This window comes from Bos indicus x Bos taurus, chromosome 3 (genome assembly GCF_003369695.1).
Source record: "Bos indicus x Bos taurus breed Angus x Brahman F1 hybrid chromosome 3, Bos_hybrid_MaternalHap_v2.0, whole genome shotgun sequence".
Lineage (NCBI taxonomy): Eukaryota > Metazoa > Chordata > Mammalia > Artiodactyla > Bovidae > Bos > Bos indicus x Bos taurus.
In genome coordinates, this window is record NC_040078.1 from 6,693,346 (window position 1) to 6,721,284 (window position 27,939).

Below are 27,939 nucleotides of genomic sequence, written 5' to 3' on the forward strand. Positions count from 1 at the left end.
TGTCCCAAGAAAGAAACTATTTCTTATTCATCTGTTTACCCCAGAATCTAGCATTCAGGTTTAACATCTAATCTGGTCACACTTCACATGGACGTTTTCTTCCCTTCTATTCCTTTCTCTCTGAAACATACATGGGTTTGAAAAGGCAAAATGACCATTTGAGCTAAGTACCACCATACCAACAGAGATGTCCTCAATGCTTACATCTAGGGTGGGCTGTCCTGAAAGGCCCTACCCCAGAGAAAATGGAAATCAGGCCTTAAGTCCCCTCCCTAAGCTCTTCTCAGGGTCTCACTTAACTCTTCACAGAGCTGTCCTTTCCCCAGATCTTTCAGCTTTCATCCAAGTCCTCAATAAAATTTACCTACTCACTCTTAACTACTCTGTAATAATAAACTGATAAAATCACTTCTGCTATTGCATTGAAGACATTAACTTTTGCATTTTAATGCGGACTTTGGGGTGATGGCATTTTAGCAAAAACAAATTAAAAAACCTAATAACTTACATTTGAGAGCTTAGAAAAGACTTGGGTTAAAACCACACCACCTCACTTGCCTTGAATCTCATTCATTGGATAAAACTCCTCTGGCTAGGCAAAGAGTCACAGAGATCTCAGAATCTGGACCTGAGGTCTAAAATCCAGATGTTGGCCCAGCCAGAAGTCACAGCAATTTCTCTTGCCTGGCCCCAGTCCTTCTACAAGTTTCTGTTTATAGTTGAGAAAATACAATTGCATTTTCAGTGTCTTATTGCTGTTCATCGTATCTCCTCCTCCTTCTACCCTACGTGGCAGAGATACAGAGATATACATGGCGAAAGTAGGCAATAAAGGATATCATTTGTTCATTTGCAAACATTTTTTGAGCCTGCATATATATAACTGCCAGGTGCTTGGGTACTGAGATCAGAAAGCAGAGTCACCACCTTGGAGGAGCTTGAGGTCTAATAAGAGAACCAGACACATACACATATAGCTGATCATAGATAAGGAAACAAAGAACTCTGGGAATAGAAGTGTATGGGATCTTTTATCACGGTTTCTCAGTGCTGTGGGCATAGAGAAAATACTCAGAGGGTGGAGACTGGTTCAAAATATAGAGCCCTTTTTTCTTCCATTGATCATCAGAGCTACAGTGAGCCACCCTTACTGACAAGAGCGTGTCCCCTCCCTGAAGAGTGCTGGGCAGAGCCAAGTAATGATGTCCATGGCCCTAGTCACTTCTGCCCTTGTGGGCCCTACCCTTCATAAAAACACATTAAAATTATATTTTACAACCATGTTTGTTAAAAAAGATGAGAATAACTTTGACCCTAAAACTCATTTCTTTTATTCTGACAGTAAAAGAAGTTAAATCATTTCTGCGGGCTTAAAGTATGGGTCCCAGACAGTGCACCCAATTTGCATAATGAATATGTCAACTCTGTTGATGAGACAACAGCAACAAAATACATTGAAAAACAGTGACCTAGTCCAACACGCTTATTTACAAATGAAGAAACCACCCCAGAGAAATGAAGTGACTCATGAAATGCCTGCAGCTAGTTAGCAGTAGAATATGTATTTGAATCCTGTTCTGCTGGCATTACCCTCAGGTTCTTCCCAGCATGCCTTTTCCCTCAATCATGATTTTGGCTTCCATGCCTAACTCCACTGACCTTCATAGTAGTAAAATTCCTGATGCGGTCAAACTCAAACATGATCTCGATGTAACCATTGGTGGCACTCTCGTTTCTCCAGCCCACATAGTCATAGCCCGGCCACACATGGTACTCGTGGGTCTGCGTGAAATCATCCAGGCCAGACACCCCATCAGTCAACTGGCCCAGCCCTTCAGTCATGCTGCTCAAACCAAAAAAGGAGAAGAAAACAGGAGAGAGGAACTTGGAGTTAATCGCACATTTACAGAAGAGTTTTTATCCAGTTTCTCCACCCCAGGTTTTGTAAGAGTTGATTATCTTGGAGGTTGAAGAATTATGAAAAATCCAATATAGTTTACAGTACTGACTCATTTATCCTACATCAATGGGGAACAAAGAATTCCATATAATGAATTTTACAAAATATTGGATACTTAACTCTATTATAGCAAAGCTTTTAAACACTTTTAAAAATCATTTTATATGAAAAGCTTTCTATGATCTATTGTATCCTTACCTGTTCTTATACTTAACATAATAAGTCTTTATATAACGATTCCACATTATCAAGTGCGTTTGGCAAATTCATCCATTAATGAGTAAATAAGTGAATGCATAGAATGAATAATGTAGTAGATGGTGGCACTTGCTTATCACTAAATAAATGGTTTCAGAGCTGGTTGGAAATTTTCCTGACTCCCCTTTGACTGTATATTGTTATTGTTTGATGAGTCAATTCCAGAGCAGCCAGTCTTGCCTTCTACTTCACATCCCCAACAACTTAATTTGATATCAAACTAAAGGGGGAAAAAGTAACCACTGCCAAATTTAAATACTAATTTAATTCTAATTCCATTTGTAGAATACTAGAGTCATGTAGTAAAACGCATGGGTCCACATGAGTATCTCAGGTATTGGATTGCATTTTCTTTTCTAGTTTGGCAGCCTTTCCACTTCTGAGTGTGAGGCTATTGTGAATGGCTGAAATTGCCAGAAGCCTGACTGCTTCTGTTTAAAGTTTGAAGAACATAAAGAGACCTCCTTCCTTCTTTTATGGAGGGACAGAATGAGAACACATCATGTGGAGTTGCTGTCTCCTCAGGCTCTGGAAGCTATGTCAGGAGTCTCCCAAATGAAAAGACTGGGATCGTCACCCTCAAGCAATATTCTGTGTGATCCTTGAGGTTACAGGCAAAGCAATGCCATGTAAAATTTGTGAATTACCAAAAAAAAAAAACTGATTACAGTGATTGTGCCAAGCTTACAGATATATTTTTAAATATATTTGCTCATTGAAAAATGTTTGGCAAATTATAATATTTATCTACAGGGACTAAACCCTGGCTCTCCCTTCCAAGGTTTTGCCTTCTTTTTCTTCTCTCTACAGATCAAAAAGGCTAGGACAGCATAAGTTTACTTGTCATGAATGTATTTCCTATTGTCCCCAGAAAAATAAATCCCCATGAAAATCTTCAGAAAAGCAACACAATTAAAAGGAATGCTAATTCAATTCTCTTTAATCAGAATTTAATCAAATGGGGAAAGAGTAAGGAAAGAAACTTTGCCTGTTTACTTTATACACTTTAGGACTGTTAGAATTTCTACAAGAGTATACATTACTTTTAGATTTTTAAAAATTTAAATAAGTAACTTTTGCTACTATGACTGTTTATTTCCTGAGAACTTGAATTAGGTAACTTTGTTATCTTCTCACTCAGCCACACCCCAACTAGATATCTCATGACCTCAATTATGAGGTGGAAGCTGATTATGTCTAAATCTCTGCAATCTTTTTTTTTTTTTTTTACCTTTTCTCTGGGGTCCATCCAGAATCATATTTCTAGTTATCTGCCTTATTTCTCCATCTGAATGTCCTATCAGTTCCTTACATTAATAACCCAAACTGAATCCATCATCATCTGTGTCTACACTAAATCTTTCACCTAGATTTCCCATTTCTGTCAACTCTACTTCTCTTCCATTTCCACTGAGAGTTCCTGGCATAAAATAAGCATGTATTTGTTGAGTGAATACATGTCACCTTCATTGTTTGCGTTACCTGGACTACCATGGTTCATCTGACTCTTTCTCACATCCAGTGGTCCCGAAGTGAGTACCTCTTTCTCATTCCCATTCTCACAGTCACCACTTTGGCCTGGGTCCTTAACTCTTTTCATGTGACTGAACTTGGAATTAGAATATATTCCCCTCTTATCCTCTCTTTCTATTCAAATCTAGCCTTTGAATAGCTTAATGAATCTACCTAAAGTACAGCTCCCATCATGTTCTTCTCCAGCTTTAAAAAAATCTTCAGCAGCTCATTGTGTTGGTGATGTTGATAAAGAAGAACAACTCCCCCTCCTTGTCTCTTCTTCCTGGCCTTGGCTCCCTTTTCTCCACATTCTCTCTATAATTTATCATTTGTAGATTTTTAAAATCATGGCCATACTGATGGTTGTGAGGTGATACTTCATTGTAGTTTTGATTTGCATTTCTCTAATAATAAGCGATGTTGAGCACTTTTTCATGTAAGACCAGAAACTATAAAACTCTTAGAGGAAAACATAGGCAGAACATTCTTTGACATAAATCACAGCAAGATCCTCTATGACCCACCTCTTAGGGTAGTGGAAATAAAAATGAACAGATGGGATCTAATTAAACTTAAAAAGCTTTTGCACAGCAAAGGAAGCCATAAACAAGATGAAAAGATGGAAAAATCTACATCCAAGATTACTGCACCCAACAAGGATCTCATTCAAAATTGTTGGAGAAATAAAAAGCTTTACAGACAATCAAAAGTTAAGAGAATTTAGTACCACCAAACCAGCTTTACAACAAATGTTAAAGGGACTTGTATAGTCAACAAATAGAAGAGAAGGAAAAGATCTACAAAATCAACCCCAAACAATTAAGAAAATAGCAATAGGAACATATCTATCAATAATTACTTTAAATGTAAATAGATTAAATGCTCCAACCAAAAGACACAGACTGGCTGAATGGATACAAAAACAAGACCCATATATATGTCTACAAGAAACCCACTTCAGACCTAAAGATACATATAGACTGAAAGTGAAAGGATGGAGAAATATATTGCATGCAAATGGGAAGCAACAGGAAGCTGGAGTAGCAATCCTCATCAGACAAAAGAGACCTTAAAATAAAGAAGATTACAAGAGATAAGGAAGGACACTGCATAATGAGCAAGGGATCAATCCAAGAGGAAGACATAACAGTTGTAAATATCTATGCACCCAACATAGAAGCATGTCAATACATAAGACAAACACTAACAGATATAAAAGGAGAAATTGACAGGAACACAATAATAGTAGGAGACTTTAACTCCCCACTCACACCACTGGTCAGATCATCAAAACAGAAAATTAATAAGGAAACACAAGTCTTAAATGATACATTAGATGAGATGGATCTCATTGATATCTTCAGGACATTCCATCCAAATGCAGAAGAATACACCTTCTTTTCAAGTGCACATGGAACATTCTCCAGGATAGACCACATCTTGGGTCATACATCAAACCTCAGTAAATTCAAGAGAATTGAAATCATATCAAGCATCTTCTCCAACCACAACACTGAGACTAGATTGCAGGGAGCCGGTGGGAGGACCTCCGCCTGTGGCAAAGGTCATGAGGAAGAAGGCTCGACATACACAAAGGCGGGATCAAGCCTCAGGAGTCCCCCTGGAAATTCTCGAGCATCTACCCCCATAACCAGAGCCTGCCTACTTTACTACTTTGTGCTCTCACCTACACTTCTGACTTTACGGGGTGCTGTCCCCCACCACCTCTTTCGGAGAAGGAGTTAACTTAGAGCTCCAGTTAATAAAAACTCCTGGGTGTGACAAGAGTGTTTTAACCTACAAACTCCTCTGAAGGTTCTCTAGCCTGCCTGACAGGCTTGTCCAGCCACATGTGATTGCTCACAGCCTCCCAACTGTGATGGTTTAAACCTTCTAAAAACAGATTCTTTAGAGAAGTTAGAAAACTATTAGTATAAGTATAATGGGCTGATTAGAAATTGTATTGGTGAAGGGTTTTTCATTTGTTGAGCCAATGTTTGTTGCTAAGTCTCCACATCCCCTGCCCTTACACATATTAATGAATATATAGAAGAAATAAGTATTAACCTTTGATATTAATCACGTCAGACCTTAGGCTAAGTAAATTCTTTCCTTAATTAAAACCCACTACACCCTCACCCTATAGGAATGTAACTTTATCTGGTACCTTCGGAAGGTGGAGTCTTTTTTAAGAATAATCACCCCTGAAGAAATAAGTGTCCTGGTTGACTGACTGCTGTCACAAGGAGAGGGTCATAAATTGTCAGCAGGCCCCCTGGGCAGAAGATGATGTAACACCCCTGAGACCTCTGTATACATTTGTATGAAGCACTTGACTTTGATAAAAGTCAGGACTGCTGACCCCATGTGACTTTTGCATAACATCTCAGTGTATAAAAGTAGACCATGGAAAATAAAGAATTGGGATCAGTTTCTCGAAATACTGGTCTCCCCATGTCACTCTCTCTCTCAAACTCTGGCTGAGTCTCCATCTGGAGCACAGAACCTGCCATGCTTACTAATTATGCCTGGGCTTCTAAGATCCGACTGGGGAGGCCTCAGGGTCTCCTCTCCTTCGGGAGAATGGAAGGATGCCTGCAGCCTACGTAAGTGGTGCAAACTTCTTGTCTTGAAGTTTTATTGGTCTCCCGTGTAAACCAAGCTACTCAGCCTCTTTTCTCCACTGAATTTTCCTACTGAGCTATCTTCATTCTATTACTCTTTACATCTCTAATTAATATCTAATTGAAGCTATTGTATCCTGATCCTCGCCGATGCCGTCCCTGCTTCGAACTCCCTGGATGAGCTGGGGCTGGACGTCGGCACTAGATATCAATTACAAGGAAAAAACTGTAAAAAATAAAATCAAATGGAGATTAAACAATACATTTCTAAATAACCAACAGGTTACTGAAGAAATCAAAAGAAAAATAAAAAAATTTCTAGAAACAAATGACAATGAAAACACGATAACTCAAAATCTATGGGATGCAGCAAAAGCAGTTCTAAAAGGGAACTTTATAGCAATACAATCCTACCTCAAGAAAGAAGAAAAACATCAAATAGACAACCTAACTTTACACCTAAAACAACTGGGAAAAGAAGAACAAAAAAAAAAACAAAATTAGAAGGAAAGAAATCATAAAGATCAGAGCAGAAATAATCAAAAAAAAAAAAATGAAAGAAACAACAGTAAAGATTAGTAAAACTAAAAGTTGGTTCTTGGAGAAGATAAAAAAACAATTGACAAACCTTTAGCCAGGCTCATTAAGAAAAAATGAAAGAAGAATAAATTCAACAAAATTATAAATGAAAAAGGAGAGCTTACAACAGACAATGCAAAGATACAAAGGATTATAAGAGACTACTATAAACAACTATATGGCAATGAAATGGATAACCTGGAAGAAACAGACGGATTCTTAGAAAGCTTCAATCTTCCAAGACTGAACCAGGAAGAAATAGAAATTATGAACAACCCAATTACAAGCACTGAAATTGAAGCTATGATCAAAAATCTCCCTAAAAACAAAAGCCCAGGACCAGATGGCTTCACAGGATAATTCTATCAAGAGCTAATGCCTATCCTTCTAAAACTCTTTCAAAAAACTGCAGAGGAAGGAATACTCCCAAACTCAGTCTATGAGGCCACCATCACCCTGATACCAAAACCAGACAAAGACAATACAAAAAAAGAAAACTACAGGCCGATATCACTGCTGAACATAGATGCAAAAATCCTCAACAAAATTTTAGCAAACAGAATTCAGCAACACATCAAAAAGCACATACACCATGATCAAGTTGGATTTATTCCAGGAATGCAAGGATTCTTCAATATATGAATATCAATCAATGTGATACACCATGTTAACAAATTGAAAGATAAAAATCATATGACAGTCTCAATAGATGCAGAAAAAGCCTTTGTCAAAATTCAGCACTCATTTATGATTAAAACTCTTCAAAAAAAATGGGCATAGAAGGAACCTACCTCAACATAGTAAAGGCCGTATATGGTAAGTCTACAGCAAACATTATTCTCAATGGTGAAAAACTGAAAGTGTTCCCCTAAGATCAGGAACAAGACAAGTGTGTCCACATTCATCACCATTATTCAACATAGTTCTGAAAATCCTAGCTACAGCAATCAGAGAAGAAAAAGAAATACAAAGAATCCAGATTGGAAAAGAAGTAAAGCTCTCATTGTTTGCAGATGACATGATACTGTACATAAAAAACCCTAAATATAGTATTAGAAAATTACTAGAGCTAATCAGTGAAATTAGCAAAGTTGCAGGATACAAAATCAACACACAGAAATAACTTGCATTTCTATATACTAACAATGAAATCAGAAAGATAAATTAAGGAATCAATCCCATTCACCATTGCAACAAAAAGAATAAAATATCTAGGAATAAACTTACCTAAGGAGACAAAAGAACTGTACACAGAAAATTATAAGACACTAATGAAAGAAATCAAATATGACATAAACAGATGGAGAGATATTCCATGTTCCTGAGTAAGAAGAATTAACATTGTGAAAAATGACTATACTACCAAATGTGACCTACAGATTCAGTGCGATCCCTATCAAATTACCAATGGCATTTTTCACAGAACTAGAACAAAAAATTTCACAATTCATATGGAAACATAAAAGACCCCAAATAGCCAAAGCAGTCTTGAGAAAGAAGAATGGAGCTGGAGAAATCAACCTTCCTGACTTCATATTATACTACAAAGCTACAGTCATCAAGACAGTATGGTACTGGCACAAAAACAGAAATATAGACCAATGGAACAAGATATGAAGCCCAGAAGTAAACCCATGCACCTATGGGTACCTTATTTTTTGACAAAGGAGGCAAGAATATACAATGGGGCAAAGACAGCCTCTTCAATAAATGGTGCTGGGAAAACTGGACAGATACGTGTAAAAGAATGAAACTAGAACGCCTCCTAACACCATACACAAAGATAAACTCAAAATGGATTAAAGACCTAAATGTAAGACCAGAAACTTTAAAACTCTTAGGGGAAAACATAGGCAGAACACTCGATGACATAAATCAAAGCAAGATCCTCTATGACCCACCCCTAGAGTAACAGAAATAAAAACAAAAGGAAACAAGTGGGACCTAATTAAACTTAAAAGCTTTTGCACAGCAAAGGAAACTATAAGCAAGGTGAAAAGACAAACCTCAGAATGGGAGAAAAATAATAGCAAATGAAACAACTGGCAAAGGATTAATTTCCAAAATATACAAGCAGCTCATACAACTCAATGCCAGAAAAACAAACAACCCAATCAAAAAGTGGGGAAAAGACCTAAACAGACATATCTCTAAAGAAGACATACATATGGCTGACAAACATGAGAAGATGCTCAACATCACTTATTATTCAGTTCAGTTCAGTTCATTATTAGAGAAATGCAAATCAAAACTACAATGAGATATCACCTCACAGTGGTCAGAATGGCCATCATCAAAAAGTCTACAAACAATAAATGCTGGAGGGGGTGTGGAGAAGAGGGAACGCTCCTGCACTGTTGGTGGGAATGTAAATTGATACAGCAACTCTGGAAGACAGTACGGAGATTCCTTAAAAAGCTAGGAATAAAACCAGCATGTGACCCAGCAATCTCACTCCTAGGCATATACCCTGAGGAAACCAAAATTGGAAAAGACACATGTATCCCATTGTTCACTGCAGCACTATTTACAATAGCTAGAACAAGGAAGCCGGAGAAGGCAATGGCAAGCCACTCCGGAGAAGGCAATGGCAACCCACTCCAGTACTCTTGCCTGGAAAATCCCACGGACGGAGGAGCCTGGTAGGCTGCAGTCCATGGGGTTACTAAGAGTCGGGCACAACTGAGTGACTTCACTTTCACTTTTCACTTTCATGCACTGGAGAAGGAAATGGCAACCCACTCCAGTATTCTTGCCTGGAGAATCCCAGGGACAGAGGAGCCTAGTGGGCTGCCGTCTGTGGGGTCGCACAGAGTCGGACATGACTGAAGCGACTTAGCAGTAGCAGCAGAACAAGGAAGCAACCTAGATGTCTATCAACAGATGAATGGATAAAGAAGGTGTGGTACACAATGGAATATTACTCAGACATAAAAAGGAACCCATTTGAGTCAGTCTTAATGAGGTGGATGAACCTAGAACCTATTATACAGAGTGAAGTAAGTCTGAAAGACAAAGATAAATATCGTATTCTAATGCGTATATATGGAATCTAGAAAAATGTTACTGAAGAACTTATTTATAGGGCAGCAATGGAGAAACAGACATAGAGAATAGGCTTATGGAAAAGCAACCAAATTTAAAAAAATAGGCAGAACACCTAAACAGATGTTTCTCCAAAGAAGACATACAGATGGCTAATAAACTGTGAACTTCTTAAAGGTAGGATCAATGACTTTACTATATTTGAATCCCTACCAAATTCCTTGCGTGTAGTAACAGTTGATAAGCAAAGATTTACTAAACTAAACTGAATTCAATTGATCTCTGCTTTCCTCTGAGCCTTGATTTATGGCAGTTGGGTGTGGCTAAGTGAAATGATGCCAAGACCAAGTTATGTAAAGGGGGAAGAACAATGACTAAAAGTAGATGGAAAGGAAGTGATTTGCAATAGAAATCCTGATGAGTCAGGTCTTCAGATAGGGATCGGGAAGCTGAAGGCAGTACTTTATTCTTCACAGCACACAGAGTCGGACACCACTGAAGCGACTTGGCAGCAGCAGCAGCAGCAGCAAGACAATGGAAGTGCTGTAACTCCACAGTCCTCTTCCTGAGACTCACTAATTTCTCTCTCTCTCAACCACCCACAACCTCCATTATGCAGTGTGGGCTCCACTATAATTGAGACCTCTCTGCCAAGGTCAACCTGTGCAAAGATCAACTTCAGAGAGCAAACTATTGATCTGGGGTAGAAGGATGGCAAGACTTGGAATGAATCGGGATAGGTGGGAACATCTCTTAACCAACCCTAAATTCCTCCTGTATCTGAACATATTCCTCTACCGTGGCCCTCCCTTGGTTCACTTCCAGTATCCATCAGTCCTTCTGCTGTTCCCAGTTCTAGCTTCTGCTGTAGTCAGGTCATTCTGGTCCTCATCTCTGATTCCTTTCCTCTGCTCCCTCTACCGACCTCCTTTTTGCCAACTATCATCTCATCCTAGAAACTTTCCTTGTCTATTATAAGTCTTAACAGTCTCCTTGTCACAATTTCTAAAGCATTTACATATATGGAATTCATTCTTTCTGAACTTCTTTTTAAGTCTAATTCATTGTAGCTTTAGTTCTTCTGGCCCTTTGTCTCCATAAGTAGGCTATTATTTATGTTAGACCTCATGTCCTGTTTTGAGGGTCAAAAATATGGCTACCTTATCATACTACAACATTTAGTTCTTCTTTGTATAATTTACTGTTTTCCTTGTGATTATTTTGTCTTGTTGAAGATCCCCTGGAGAAGGAAATGGCAATCCACTTCATTATTCTTGCTAGAAAATCCCATGGACAGGGAGCCTGGCAGGCTACAGTCCATGTGGTCGCAAAGAGTTGGGCCCGACTGAGCGAATAACACTTTCACTTTCACTTTGTCTTGCCAAACTAGGCTCTCAGTTCCTTCCAAATAAAGACTACATCCATTACACCTGTTGGATCATCAAAAAAGCAAGAGAGTTCCAGAAAAACATCTACCTCTGCTTTATTGACTACGCCAAAGCCTTTGACTGTGTGGATCTCAACAAACTGTGGAAAATTCTTAAAGAGATGGGAATACCAGACCACCTGACCTGCCTCCTGAGAAATCTGTAAGCAGGTCAAGAAACAATGGTTAGAACATGGAACAACAAACTGGTTCCAAATCAGGAAAAGAGAACATCAAGGCTGTATAGTATATTGTCACCCTGCTTATTTAACTTAGATGCAGAGTACATCATGAGAACTGCTGGACTGGATGAAGCACAAGCTGTAATCAAGATTGCTGGGAGAAATATCAATAACTTCAGATATGCAGATGACACCATCCTTATGGCAGAAAGCAAAGAACTAAAGAGCCTTTTGATGAAAGTGAAAGAGGAGAGTGAAAAAGCTGGCTTAAAACTCAACATTCTAAAAATGAAGATCATGGCATTCAGTCCCATCACTTAATGGCAACTAAGTGGGAAAACAATGGAAACAGTGACAGATTTTATTTTCTTGGGCTCCAAAATCAAGACACTTGCTCCTTGGAAGAAAAGCTATGATCAACCTAGACAGCATATTAAAAAGCAGATATATTACTTTACTGACAAAGGTCCATATAGTCAAAGCTATGGTTTTTCCAGTAGTCATGTATGGATGTGAGAGTTGAACCATAAAGAAAGCTGAGCATCAAAGAATTGATGCTTTTGAACTGTAGTGTTGGAGAAGACTCTTGAGAGTCCCTTGGACTGCAAGGAGATCCAACCAGTCCATCCTAAAGGAAATCAGTCCTGAATGTTCACTGTAAGGACTCAGGCTGAAGCTGAAACTCCAATACTTTGGCCACCTGATGTGAAGAACTGACTTATTGGAAAAGACCATGATGCTGGGAAAGATTGAAGGCAGGAGGAGAAGGGAATGACACAGGGTGAGATGGTTGGATGGTATCACCAACTTGATGGACATGAATTTGAGCAAGCTCCGAGAGTCGGTGATGGACAGGGTAGCCTGACATGCGGCAGTCCATGGGGTCACAAAGAGTCGGACATGACTGAGTGACTGAACTGAACTGAATTGATTTTACTTTGTCTAAATTTATCTCACGATGCCTAGTATAAGTGCCAAATAAACACTAGCTAGTTGATTGATTCACTGAGTGTTGTTCCCAGGCCATGATAAAGTATTATTCTCTTCTGGTGGTCATTTGCCTAGTCTGATGATTAACGTCTCCCAGGATTTACCTGTACCCAACAGCTCCATCATAGACAGAATCGTTGAGATAAATGATGGAGCCTCCCGGCAGTACAAACTGCTGTCCAGCTGGAGCGCTGTAAGACACCAAGCCATCTGCCAAAGGAAACATGGATGTGTCAGTGCCTTTGAGAAGGAGATGTACCTGCTGCTTAGACCAGCTATCCCAGGGAACTATCTGAGGCTTCAAGAGTGCTATTTTGAGCAGTGTGCCCACCTGGGATTCAATCTGGGCACACAAGGAGCAATCCTGGGGAGCACTCCTCTGCAGCAACAGTCAGCAGAGTAACTTGGTGTGGGGCACCACACCCTGGGTGGATGAATAATATTCCTTTCTTTACTCTAACCAGGATGATTAGTAATTCCAGTGAAATTCTTAGTGGAAGGAAATCCTCCTTCTGATTTGATTGCCTTTATTGACCAGGGGTTGATGTTTTTAATAAAGTTTATAAGCTCCCTCTCTTTAGACACCTACCCAGCCAGACACATCCGTAAAGCTCCACCCTCATGCACACATTCATGGAGTGATCAGTTACTGGGATAAAGCGGACAAATCTGGCCACAATGGGTGGCTCCAAATCCTTTAGGAAAATGTCATAGGGGTTACTATTTCCATCCAGCACCTAAGAAGAAGGAAGAGAAAGAGTGAGGAGTTGCAATGAAGTTACGCTGACTCTTCTTCATTCCCCAAGTCATTATCTCTTTGATGGAACCTTTCTTTTTAATTCAAGGAGCAGAATGTATTCATTCACAGCTCTCTCAGCAGCCTTGATATCCCTGTCTGTGCCCCCATCCTATCCTCTTCATCTTGGGTCACACATTCCCAAGGGAATGGCAGGTCTGTGGACACATACACCTGCATAGACAATCTGTGTGCTTCCTCTTCTAGCCTAAGTCAAAATACAGTCCCAGACATCCCAGGGTTTGGATGTCTCTTCTTCTTACCTGTTTCCCATGCCGGTTCCTCCAAGAGATCCAGCGAGTGCCATCTCGACTGTAGTTGATCTTGTACATGGGGGCAAACTCAATGCCATGGCCCCCTGCATGGCGTCCCTGGGTCCCCACCAGAGTGATAAAGTGCAGGGTGTGCAAGTCAATCTGCAGAAACTCCTTCAGGTCATCAGGTTCCACTGGAATCTCAGGACACCAGGCTCCATCCCCTTCTTCCGAGTCCAGCCTTGATGGATGAGGGTTAGGGGAAGAGGAAGGAACCGTGAAACCACAGTTATTTACCAGTCCCCAGCAAGCAGCTGCCAGTCCTGAAGGGAGAGAGCAGGCTGGGAGTCCAGTCCAGATGGACTTTTTGGGCTCTCCCCACCAGTCTGACTGTCACCACCATACCCACTTGTGGCCAGTTCCCTCTCCCTCAGGCACCATGAAACCCAGAAAGACAGTCACCACCAAGGAGATGGAGACCTTCAGATAACATGTAGCCTTTACTTCCCACCCTTGTTTAGAGGTCTCAGGGGAGGTCCCATGCAATGAAACCCTCCCTACCCTCTATTCCTTATAACAAAGCTAACCACTCCTTGCCTGGATATCAAGTTATAGGAGTGGGGAGGGAGGAATCATCAGATCTGCAGTGTGGGTTGTGCAATGCAGTGGAATTTCAACCAGCAGGGTGAGCGTGGCAGCTCAGCAAAAAGCCATGAAAACCTATGGTGAGAGTGAGGAGTAAGGGCATGTCAGGGAAAAGTAAATAATCTGGTTTCATTTTATGACCTCCAGGATGACCAACCAGCAAGCAAAATTGTGAAATCATTGTAAAGTTTATTTTGGGACCCTCTTCCCCTCTTCCCTCTTCTCAGGAATGTGTCTCTTCTCACAGATGATACCTACTCATGGCCACTCCCTTCCAGCCCCACCAGACATCACTCTAATCTTTCACACATCAAGACAGAAATCATGGAGAAGGTTTATAGGGATGTTTATAGTAAGGCTTAAAATGGATGCTTCCATTTTAACAGAGATCAATACTTCACACCAAAAGAACTAGATTCCAAGAAGAAGGTTATTTCTTAACAAGTTAAATAGTTTTTGACAAGGGTGTTTATTGCTTTAAAGGACCCTTGATATTAGACCAGAAGAAACCTACCATATTTTGTTTATGGATGAGGATGGCCCTTCAGTGTAAGGTATCCTTGAGAGGAAGGAAGAATTTGTTGGATACCTCAATGCCTCATTGAGTCCTTGATGTCTTCTCCTGTGAGTGACGTTTCACAGATACTCACCAAAAAGAGGATCAGGGCTCCCAACTCCCAGTGTCCTACCTAATCTGCACTTTCCCATAGGTACCACCGAAGTCCACTTCTTGCAGTACTTCATGGTGAGAAAGTGGCTACAGCAGGTGTACTACATGTCAATAAGCCAACCCGCAATGGGTGGTGAGGCTCTAGGGGTGAGACTGCTAGACTAGCACATGATGTCTTCCCCATTCCCACCAGCTCCCACCAAGTGTCATCCTTCTCTGTTAGCCCCTTGAGCCAGTTATTCTGTCCAACCCATGCATGGCATGCTCAGTCCCTCAGAAGTGTCTGACTCTTTGCAACCCCATGGACTGCAGTCTGCCAGGTGGTCCATGGAATTCTCCAGGCAAGAACAGTGGAGTGGAGTGCCATTTCCTACTCCAGGGGGTCTTCCTAATGCAGGGATCGAACCTGCATCGCCTGCATCGGCAGGCAGATATTTTACCCCTGGGCCATCTGGAAAGCCCCAAGGGAGCCATCTGTCCAACCCAGAGCTCAGGTTTTTTGAGGTGCGCATTCTCACCTTCCATATCTGGCAGCAGTGGACTCTGACCACTGACTGGAGGCTGTGATGTCCTCGTCGGGAATGTGGCCTCCTGACATGCCCAGAGGGTAGCGGCATACAGCTGAACCAAGAGGAACCAAAGAGAAAAGAGAGGAGATGCTGTTACTTTTATTTTCAGAGACCCCCCCAGCCAGAATGCAGTTGATTATTGGACAGGAAAGAGGGACTAAGTCCCCTACAGCCCTGGTTTGACCACTCTGACTCTCTCAGCCTTTTCTTCCTGGACTGGCCTCCAAACTTATTAGCATTCAGTTTTCCAATCATTGACCCTCAGTCAACCCTATCTTTTGGTCCAAATTCTGACAATCCTGTAATGTGCTAATTTATCCTTTCACTTGGTGATAACTCCATGGCCCATCCCCATTTCCTTATTAGCAGACATGCATTTCTAATCAGTTTCACAACAGTGGTAAGTTCACATCCTCATAATTACTATGTACCTTTTATGACCCATAGCATTTTTTTTTTCCTTAGATAGCTGATTTCATAAAACTATGGAGCAGAGTTTAAAAAAATTTTTAAACTCTCCTATAAAGGTACTGAACACACAGCTTTGGCCCCATCAGCAGCATGTTTTTGCCTCTGGCTAAGAATAATAATCTCTAGAGATGGACTTCTTCCTTCAGCCAAGATAGACTAACAAAGACCAGATTTGTTCTCCTGGGTAAAACAACCAAAAAATAGGAATAGTATATGAAAAATTGAGTTTCAACATAATGAAAATCAGACAACAAAGGGCAGCAATTCCTGAGAGAAAGGAAACAAAGAGTATGAGCTCCACAATGGTAACAGCTTACTTCCATGAGCACATCCAGGCTGTAGCAGAGGGAGTGAAAACTCAGGCAGCGGCTGGAGGATTTCCTGAGCTCAGAAGACAAAGAAAAGAGTCTGGAGAGGTCAAGCGGACTAGAGGTCTCAAGACATAATTTGCAATAAAATAAAGGATCCTTAGCTAAATTTAAATTTCAGATAAACAATGAATAATTTTTTAGTATACATATGTCCCATGCAATTAAAAAAAATCGGGCTGTAAGAGAGGCAGAGAGATAGTATCTATAATAAAATAAAAATCAATCCATTGAAACAGATTCATAATTAATATAGAAGTTAGAATGGGAAAAGAAAAACACCAAAATAGTCATAACTGTGTTTCACAGGTTCAAAAATATAAGGAAAGCTATAGAGGATATAGAAAAGTGGTAAATCAAATTTCCAGAGGTAAAACATGATATGTGAGTTAAAATACATTGAATGGAATTAAAAGCAAATCACATATTGGAAGGAAAATAATACACATAAAGACAACAGTAGAAACTGTTCCAAATGAAACAATGAAAGAAAAGAGAATCAAGCAATAATCAAAAAGCAGAACATCAGTAAGATGTGGAGCAATTTCAAATATCTAGATATACATGTAAATGGATTCGGTGAAGAAGAGGAAGGAGGAAGACAGAAAATTATTTGAATAAAAATGGTGTAAAATTGTTTCAATTTGATGAAAATTATAAACTCAAGAAAATAATCTGAAGCATAAAAAAATGAAGAAAACTATGTTACAGCATATCATAATCCAGTTGCTTAGAACAGGTGATAGAGAAAATTTTAAAAACATCTAGAGGAAAAGGATACTTTACAATCAGAGGACCAAAGATGAAGATGACAGCAAATATCCCATTCAAAATGGCAATTACATGGTAAATAAGATGATTTTTAATGTTATTTATATCTCTTTAAGAGGTAATAGGCTATTTAAACAAAAATAATAGCATTGTGTTTAGGACATATACAAAATTAAAATGCATGACAATAACAGCATAAAGACTTAAAGAGGAAAAATAGAAGCTAGCCTGTTGAAAGGTTTTTTTTTATACCCTACGTGAAGTGATATAACATCATGTGAAGGTAGACTTTATTTAGTTAAAGATGTACACTATGAACCGTAAAGCAAGCACTAAAATAATATTTTTTAAAGACTTATGGCTACTAAGTCAAGAAAAGATAAAATGGAATCATAAAAATTCAATTAAAGTTGTAAAGAAAACAGAATTAAAGGAAACAAATAGGACAAATAGAAAACAAATAGCAAGAATATAGATTTTATGCTAACCATATAAATACTCCCATTAAATAGAAATGGTCTACATATACCAATTAGAAAGTAGGAATTATCAGAGTGGATTTAAAAAGAAAAATCAAATTTAAAGTACATATAACCTATAAGAAACATATTTTAAATATAAAAACACAGATAAATTATAAGAAAATATGGAAAAAATATACCATGAAAAGTTAATCAAAAGAAAGCTGAATGTCAGACACAATATATCAAGACAAGGGATAAAGATAGTATTTCACAGTGATAAAGGGGTTCATTCATTAAGAATACATGACAGTCATAAACGTTTATTCACCTCATAACAAACCTTCCAACAAATGAAGCCAAAAAAAAACCCAAAAAACTGCCAAAAAGTTATCAAATTCATAATTATAGTTGGAGATTTCAACTACTCTTCAACTAACTTCTTTCCAAAGAAGACATACAGATGGTCAACATATGGATAGTATATGAAAAGAAACTTAACATCACTAATCACCAGTGAAATGCAAATCAAAACCACAATGAGACAGCACGTCACATCTGTCAGAAGGGCTATTGTGAAAAAGATAGGAAGTGACAAGTGTCGGCGAGGATGTGGAGAAAGCAGACTGCTTGTGCACTGCTGGCAGAATGTAAATTGGTGCCGCAACTATGGAAAAAAATACAAAGTTTCCTCAAAAAATTAAAAATGATTACCATATAATCTAGCAATTCTACTTCTGGGCATTTATCTGAAGAAAATGAAAACCATACTCAAAACTACATGTTCACCCTTCATTTCAATTGTAGCATTCTTTACAATAGCTAAGTTACGGAACAACATGAGTGTCCTTTGATAGGTGAATGGGTAAAGAAGATGTGTGTGTGTGTGTGTGTGTGTGTGTGTGTGTGTGTGTGTACATATATATGTATATGTACATACATGCACAATGGAGTATACACAATAGAATGATAATCAGTCATAAGAAAAAGAATGAAGTCTTGCCATTTGTGACCACATGTACGGATCCTGAAAGCATTATTAAGTGAAATAAGTCAAAGATAAATACCATATGATTCACTTACATGTGGAATCTAAAAAGCAAACAATACCATCAAAAACTACAAAATACTTAGGAATAAACTGATGCTGAAGCGGAAGCTCCAGTATTTTGATCATCTGATGCAAACAGCCAACTCACTGGAAAAGTCCCTGATAACCGGGAAAGATTGGGGGCAGGAGAAGAGGGAGGCAGAGGAGGAGATGGCTGGATGCAATGGACATGAACTTGGGCAAACTTCGGGAGTTGGTGAGGGACAGGGAGGCCTGGCGTGCTACAGTCGAGGGATTGCAAAGAGTCAGACGTGACTGCGTGACTGAACAACAACAAACATGACAAAGGATGTGAAAGACCTATATACTAAAAACCACCCAACACGCAAAAAGAAATCAAAGATCTAAAGAAGTAGAGATTTATGCTACTGCATTCATGGGACAAAAGAGTCAATTCGTCCATTCTACCCAATCAAAGTCTTAGCAGACGCTTTAGTATAAATGAACAGATTGATTCTAAAAAACATATGGAAAGGCAAAGATCACAGAAAAGCTGAAAAACTGAAAAAGAAGATCAAAGAGGAAGGATTAGCACAGACTTTAAGACATAAAACTATAGAAATCAAGACTGTGTAATATTGGTATAAAGACAGACAAGCGTACCAATGAAACAGGAGAAAGTCTAGAAGTAGACCCACATATCTATGCTTGGGTGTGTGCTCAGTCGTGTCTGACTCTTGGTGACCCATGGACTGTAAACCGCCAGGCTCCTCTGTCCATGGGGTTTTCCGGGCAAGTGTGCTAAAATGTGTTGCCATTTCCTCCTCCAGGGGATCTTCCCAACCCAGGAATCAAACTGGAGTCTCCTGCATCGACAGGCTGATTCTTTACCACTGAGCCACCTAGGAAGCCCAATTCACTCCTAGGTATTTGCCCAAAAGACATAAAAGTGTATGTTCATACAAAGACTTAGGAGTGTGCCTAACAGCTTTATTTCCAATATGTTATTAACATTGGGAAATGATCATATGTCATCAACAGGTAAAGGGATAAACAAATCACAATATACCCATGCAATGAAATACTACTCAGCAGGACTGGGATTAGAATGAAGCAAGTGAGAAGCCGAGGGTGCGAAATGTCAGGAGGCACTCACTCCCAGGGTCATGGGAGTGCCAGCGCTGCCCTTGCAGAGGGCAAGTGCCTGCTTCCACTTTGCACCCTGGGCCCCTCCTTTGCCTCACCCTAGTCCCAGCTCTACTACCCAGCAGGAATGAAAAAGGATGCTCCGTCAATACATACTACAGCACAGATGACTTTCAAAGTATCTGCTGAGGGAGAGTATTGAAGAAGTGGGGCAAAAAAGAGTACATGTTACATGCTTCCATTTATACATAGTTCTAGAAAATGAAAACAAGTCAATCCACAGCGACAGAAAGCCAGTCAGTGGCTTCCTAGGGAAGGAAGGAGCAGGCAGGAGGAATTACAAAGGGGCACAAAGAAACTTTTGGCAGGAGTGGATATGGTCATTATCCTGATTATGGTGATGATTTCACAGGTCTATACACATGTCAAAGCAGACCAAATCATGCGTTTTTAATGTGCATAGTCTACTGTATGTGAGTTGTACATCAGTGAAGTTATTTTTCAAAAAGTAACCTCTGGAATGGGATAACACATTGAGATTTTATTTGTATATTTCCAAACCCCTTTTCAAAGCAGGTAGCCAGGCCTTCCTGTTCCTCCACCCCTTGGAAGATTTATGTTGACAGGGAAGAAATAAGAAAGAAACTGCTTGAAAACCAATGACTTCCTAGAAAGCCTGTGCTTTTTAAGGGACTGTAGCATGAAGTAGAGATGGTAGGAAGAGAGGTGAGATTTCCCTAGGCAGGAAGGCGACAGAGGCAGGGAAGTCACAAGGCTAGAAGGAGCCAAACTCCTTTCCTAGAAGTTCCCTGGAGTGGCTGCAAATTGTCAAAGAGAAAATGATTCCACATGAGCATTGTGTCCAAGGTTGGCACAGAAACAGCCAGACTGCTGTCCTTGGGAACATGGTGGGCTTGGAAAATAATGACGTCCACTGTAATAATGACAAATGGAAGGCAAGAGGCCCTTCTGTGTGTATCACACAGAGGAAAGCTCCTGGATTCTTGTCTGGCCCTAGGGAAAGGACGATTCTGGGCCAGCTAACTCTCCCAGAAATAGTATGATTAAGCAAAATCATATATAGGCAGCTTTGGCAAGAAACATAGCCATATACCCAACTGAAACTCTTCTGTGTTACTGTCCACTTCATCTTCCAAGTCAGATTTGAATCAAGAGATGAGCATGGGGATTTAGTTTTGCCTTTTCTTATCAAATGTATAATTTCTCCTTCAGAGGTGATTGGTTCCACAGATAATCATTATTCTAGACCCTTAAATGCAAATCTTAAGTATAAATCTGGGAGTTTCACAAATAAAGCATCAAATTCTCAAACTCTGAACTCTCTAGAATGAGAAATTGAAGGGAGGAGTAAGGATTAGGAAATTCTAATACAAGATGCCAGAGAGCCAAGATTACTAATGAGTGAGGTCAACATACATTTCAAAATCACACACAGGGCATGGTCCTCTCTTCTGCTCGAATCCGTCATTCAGCAAAAGTGGTACCCTGACTCCAGGTCTGCTCCAGGCCCCTGCTTGAAACTTCTTCTACATGTTGTTGGGTGTGCTAAATGTATTAATCTTTATCACCAGTGACTTAATGGCAAGGAAAGGCTTCTGGAGGTCTAGCCCACAATCTACATGCCCTAGTCCAGTCTTCCAGAGTACTTGCCTGGGCATTCAGGACACAAGTGCAGTTATTTGTACTTTGCTTTCCCTTTGCAACTGTCCCTCGTGGGTATATTCCTCTCAGGGACCTCCTGGGGAAGGGGCTGAGCTGCCCAAGGCAGATATTCCTGGCTCCTTTGGCTATCATCCATGTCGCAGTGCCCTCAATTGCCATCTTGACCCCTAAAATACAATTCTTCACAGTCTGCAAAGTGCTGTCCAATTGCCTACCTCATTTTACCCTTCCAATAACTCAGTATGATAGGCAGGGCATGTACTATTATTTTCAAATTATATATATGAGGAAACAAACTGAAGTCCCATGACTATTAAGCAGTAAGGGTTTGACTTGGATCACATTTCTGAATCCCAACCCAAAGTTTGTCCCAGCGCACCAGACTGCGCCCTCTGCTTTAGCCAAAAGAGTGACTGGAGGCGAGCTGTCTCTCCCAAGATGCAAGCTGCTCAGCAGATCCATAAGAGAGCTGCTCTCCGGCATTCCCCTCTGCCTTCTGAAACCAAAGCTTTTTTCCCAAAGCTAGTCCTATCCCCAACATCACCCCCAGCATGAAAATCTATTTGTTTGTGTATTGCTTTCCAAATCTGTGAGGTTTTTAATTCTTATTTTTATTAACTTGCTCAATGATTTGGGGGGATTTCTGTGGTGTTACAGTAGCAAACAAAAGAGACAGAGTCCTTTTGTCACAGAGTTTACATTCTAGGGTGGAAGAGAGGACAGTAAGCAAATAAGTATCTAATCTGAGAGAAGACGGTAAAGCTTGTGAAGAAAATCAAGTACAGGAAGGGAACGGGTGCTCTATTGCATAAAAAGACCAGGAGGATCTCTGAGATAAGGCAACTGAACAGGCAACTGAACTGTCTCAAAGAAGGAAGACATCAAACCAGGTGACTCCAGAGGGGAGCACGCTTCATGTAAAGTGAACAGGGAATGCAAGGCATTTTTGGTTGGTTGAGTTAGAGCAAGGAGGTCAGTGTACCTGCAGTGGAAAGACTAGCCTAAGTTATTATGTAGCATCCTCCTTTGGTCTAATAAACTTGTACTCAACTAAAGCAAGCATTTTGGAGGGAGGATAGTACCAATTTCGATAAATTTCTCCTTCCTCTGATTTCTGACATTTCCAACATCTCTCTGATAGCAGTGGGCACATACTGCTATGTAATACTTGTGTCTAGTCCTATCTCCCTATAGATGGCAAAGTTTTGGAGGGAAAAAATAAAAGGACTGTATCTTGTTCATTTTTCTTTTATTTCTCAGTGCACATCAGGGGAGAGAATAGTTGCTTTAAAACATTTATTGAAAACAGAAGGTAAACCTTTGAGATAGATATAGCTCAGGAATAAAAAGAAAGCTGGGTAAAATATTCTCCCTCCAAAACTCATTCCTGGGTCTTTTCCATTTCAGCCAACTCCATTATTCCAATGACTTGAGCCAAAAATCTTGAGGCCCATCTTTGACTCCTTCCACACTTCATATCCAGTCCATCAGCTGATAGGAACTTCTGTTAGCTACTCTAAAAATATTCCCATATCCCATCTACCTTTTGCAAATACTGTGCTACCAGTCTAGGCCAATTTACTGTCCTCTGTCACCACGAATAGAATAAGAATCTTCTACCTGGCCTCCCTTCATCCAGCCTACCCTTCCCCATGTATCTGCTGCTGCTGCTGCTGTCACTTCAGTTGTGTCCGACTCTGTGCGACCCCATAGATGGCAGTCCACCAGGCTCCCCTGTCCCTGGGATTCTCCAGGCAAGTCCCCATATATCTACTACAATATAAATGACAGCATGTAAATCTTCTGTTCAAAGCTCTCCATTAACTTCCCATCTCACTTGTAATGAAATTAAAAATCTTCACACTTAGCCTGCCCCCTGACTGTCCTGAACCTCATCTCCACCCCACCCTTCCCATCAGCCACACTGGTCTCCTTGCTGATCTTCTCATATGTTGTATGCTTCTTCTTCACAGATCTGCATTTACTGTTGAAGTATTTAATTTAATAACATAATTACCTTTACAGGGTGGAGGAAAGAGAAGTGGAACACCGTATTTCCCATTTTTTCCCACATGTGAACGTCCCTAAAATCTGAATGCATCTTGCACGCAAATAGTGAGTCATGGTTCATCAGTGTTTTTCTTTCCTTAGAGGCACAGAAAGTAATGACACTTCTTAGAGTCAGCAGTTTCTTAAATTTGATGAAATATGTAATAATAACATTCATTTAGAAGCACTTATCAAGTGTCAGGCAACAAGATAAGCGTTTTCTTACTTATTATTTCAGGTTTCCCACTTATTACCCACTTTACTGGAAAGAATTTAAATAATTGCCCAAGACCTTTCATTGAGTAAATACTAACTCAGATTAGAATCTGGCTCTAGAGTCTGTGACAACACTAAACTTTACAACCTCTGAAAAGCAAATGATTTCAAGTTCATTCCTGGCTCCACCACTTAACCCACGTGGGATCTGAGCAAACACCACAGCCTCTTTGGGTCTCAGTTTCCTCCTGTGGACAGCACGGGAGTCAGATCAGATGATCGCTAAGGCAGTGGTTCCCAACCAATTGTTTAGAATTGCTTGGGAAGGTTCTAGAATACACACTTGTGAGCCTCTGCTTCTGAAGCTGAGCCCAGGAACCTGCACACTTCTAAAGTTTTCCCGGTGGTTCTGCTGTGCAGCCAGTCTTGGGAATCACTCTGCTTCCAGATCCCTCCCAGCCTGAACACCGGATGATCTTCTGGGGCCATGCCGGACAGAAAGAGAAATCCATGTTCACAGTCCCACTGGGCTTTCATTCCTGGCTATCATGTATCTCTAGACACTGAGCTGTGAGTATAATGAGAACTGCTTCCTGGAACATCTAAAGTAAACCAGAAATGGGGAAGGGGGGTCGCCTGGGGTGAATCATGATATTGTTGCAAATAACTTCCCCACCAAGGCATAGCTTATCCTGGGAACAGCAACTGAGAAGTTTCAACAGAGCTGCTGCTGCTGTAGCTGCCTTCATGAAACATTTTGGTTCCATTATATTTCTTAGGTTCAGGAATTCTTTCTATTTTATGGTGTAACTAGAGTTGGACTGTAAAGAAGGCTGAACACGGAAGAATTGATGCTTTTGAATTGTGGTGTTGGAGAAGACTCTTGAGAGTCCCTTGGACTGCAAGGAGATCCAACCAGTCCATTCTAAAGGAGATCAGCCCTGGGTGTTCTTTGGAAGGAATGATGCTAAAGCTGAAACTCCAGTACTTTGGCCACCACCTCATGCGAAGAATTGACTCATTGGAGAAGGCTCATGCTGGGAGGGATTGGGGGCAGGAGGAGAAGGGGATGACAGAGGATGAGATGGCTGGATGGCATCACCGACTCGATGGATGTGAGTTTGAGTGAACTCCAGGAGTTGGTGATGGACAGGGAGGCCTGGCGTGCTGCAATTCATGGGGTCGCAAAGAGTCGGACACGACTGAGCAACTGAACTGAACTGAACTGAAACTTTTTTGGGAATTTACCCTATTTAACAGAGAAAGAGAGAAGACCTGAGATTCCACCTGGGATACTCTCCTTGGTACAAAGGAGTACCAACTCCCTTCCCCAAGGTTCTGGTCTCCTTGTCTACCACTGTGTTAGAGCCGTGGTCCTCTGAGCATGCTCCCAGGTCCAGCAGCACCAGCATCACCCAGGAACGTGTTAGAAATGCAAATTCTCAGTCCCTACCCCCATCCTACTGGATCTGCAGATGGGGCCCAGCAAAGGATGGTCCCACAGCCATTGGCATTTATGCACAATCAAGTTTGATAATTAGAGGAAGTGGGGGAGAAGATGAGGCTCCAGGTCTTCACATAAAAAATGCTAAATGTCTCAGAGCCCCCTCCTCCTCATCCCCTCCAATCCTTCCATCACAAAAGAGTTTAAGCCCACTGTGTGTAGACAGCAGAGTGTCAACAACATTGACAAAAACAAGAAGGGCTCTCCCTGATTCGGAGGAGAGGGGCAGCAGTCTCTGAACCTCTGCCTGGAAACTGATATAAACTTTTTGGAGAGAAAGGATTCAGGATGATAGGTGACATGTTATTTCTGCTAAGAGGCAATCAAGAAGTGCAATGTAAACTTGGCCTCTGAGAATCATCTGGTTCATCAGCAAATCCCTCAAATTTCTTGGTTTGGCCAAAAAGTTTATTCAGGTTTTCCCATAAGATGGTGTGAGGAAATTAACAAGATAGCGCCAGTCAGGCTCTCCCACCCCATGTTCTGTAAACAATGACTTTGCATGGTTATGTAATGGCTGAGATCATTTATAGCACTGCACATGTGTATCATGAGGTACTCGCTTGGCCACAGGCTACTGTCTGCAGTTCACCTGTATGAGCTTCACCGTGACAGCCCTGGCTGCTGCTGCACTGGGGCTGTGTTGGAGCGACAGCATGGTTATGTTAAATGAGGTTATGCTATGGTTATGTTATGGCTGCTGAGTCAGCCAGGAGAGACGCTGTGCTATAGCTGCCATGCCAGCCAGGAGAGAATAATTGTGTCTGCAGTTCTGACGGCTCCTTGAGCCTTTTTCCAGCTTCTTAGCTCACGCCTTGCCTACCCTGGGTTCAGCGAACAGTGCAAACGGTGTGAACAGTGAGACAGATGGTACAGAAAACTCAAATGAACTCTTTTGCCAGTCCAATGAAAGTGAAAGTGACAGTCGCTCAGTCGTGTCCAACTCTTTGCAACCCCATGGGCTATATTTATGGAATTCTCTAGGCCAGAATACTGGAGTGTGTAGCCTTTCCCTTCTCCAGGGGATCTTTCCAACCCAGGTCTCCCGACCCTGCATAGAAGTAGTGGGGAAGGGGAGAAATAGCTGAACTTAAAAAATTTGCCAGTACAATACCTCCTGCAAATTTTTTAAGTTCAGCTATTTCTCCCCTTCCCCACTACTTCTACACAGGGCCCAACCTCCACCATCTTGTGCCTGGAATACTATAATGCCTTCTAGCTCTTCTTCCTGGCTCTCCTATTGTCCCTTCTCCATATAGTAGCACAAGTGAGCTTCCTGAAGCCTTATTTGAACATGAACATTCTAACAGCGTCTCATTCTTCTCAAGATAATGTGTCCCATGAAGCCTACATGATCAGGCCTCAGGTTACCTCTCTGGCCTAATGTGCTATCCCAGATCTTTGCTCCCCATATCCCAGCACAATGGTCTTATTTCAACTTCACAAAGACACAAAGTATCTTCCAGCCTCCAGGTCTTTCTAAACATGATGTTTCCTTTGCCTGACACATTCTCCCGTTCCCCTCCTTCACCTCCTAAATCCTGCTCAAGCTCCAGCTCCCAGACCATCCCTCCATCAGGGAATTCCTCTGTGTCTTCAGCTCAATAAGAATTGTTTGCTACATGATCTTATAATGTACTACTTTTCCTTTATAGCACTTCTCACACTTTTAGAACAAATAACTGTTTAATTTTTGCCTCTCCATTAAACAGTACATGTCTTGAGGGCAAGCATCCTATCTAGCTTTCTCTTTGTTGTCTCTCTGGTTTATGGTAGGGTGTCTGGCATTAACTGAGTCCTTAATAAATATATATAGGTAGAAAAACTAGTAAAAGAAGAATTTTGTATGGTGTTGTTTATTTTTGCAGAACTTAAAAACATGTTGATGTAAATCAAGCCAATATTATAAAGCAATCAATTAAGAATAAATAAATATGCAAAAATAATAAAATAAAATAAAAATTTTTTAAAGAAAGAAAAGAAAGGCCTAGGAAGTTAAAGAAGGATAACCCCTGTTGGTGACATTTAACCTGGCAGCAGATATCTGAGACTTCCTTAAAAGTCTGGGCCATTATAGGGCTTCCCTGGTGGCTCAGACAGTAAAGAATCTGCCTACCAAGTGGGAGACTTGGGTTTGATCCCTGGGTTGGGAAGATTCCCTGGAGAAAGGCATGGCAATCCACTCCAGTATTCTTGCCTGGAGAATCCCCATGGATTGAGGAGCCTGGTGGGCTACAGTTCACAGGGTCACAAAGAGTTGGACATGATTGAGCAACTAACACACACACACATGTTTTTGTTCATGAATTTATCAAGTTTGTTGTTGTTCAGTCGCTCAGTAATGCCTGACTCTTTGCGACCCTGTGGACTGTAGCCCACAAGGCTCCTCTGTCCATGGGATTTCCCAGGCAAGAATACTGGAGAGCATAGCCATTCCATTCTCCAGAGGATCTCCCTGATCCAGGGATCGAATGTGGGTCTCCTGCACTGCAGGCAGACTCTTTACCGTCTAACAGAGAAGCCTGACAAAACTATGGAAAACATTAAAACATGGTATGAGGATAAAAGTGATGGCAGGAAAAATTGGGACATTCATTTAGGTAGCAACCTTCACCTGAGATTTTCCATTTTACTTGTGCTTATTTACCTCCTTACTGAAATTGTAAGCAATTTTGAAAATACTAATTATATCAGGTTTTTTCTCCC

The 27,939-nt window shown here is 40.7% G+C and overlaps 1 protein-coding gene across 6 annotated transcripts in view; it reads right to left on the reverse strand.

Annotated features, from left to right (window-relative positions):
* Positions 1 to 27,939, reverse strand: part of DDR2 (discoidin domain receptor tyrosine kinase 2) — a 182,638-nt gene that overhangs the window by 40,534 nt on the left and 114,165 nt on the right. For all 6 annotated transcript variants that reach the window (XM_027527247.1, XM_027527273.1, XM_027527282.1 and 3 more), the window contains 5 exons: positions 15,463 to 15,565; positions 13,639 to 13,870; positions 13,169 to 13,316; positions 12,684 to 12,789; positions 1,660 to 1,843 (listed from right to left, as the gene is read on the reverse strand). In XM_027527247.1, coding sequence (XP_027383048.1) covers positions 1,660 to 1,843; positions 12,684 to 12,789; positions 13,169 to 13,316; positions 13,639 to 13,870; positions 15,463 to 15,565 — 773 coding nt within the window. The remainder of the gene's footprint in view (positions 1 to 1,659; positions 1,844 to 12,683; positions 12,790 to 13,168; positions 13,317 to 13,638; positions 13,871 to 15,462; positions 15,566 to 27,939) is intronic.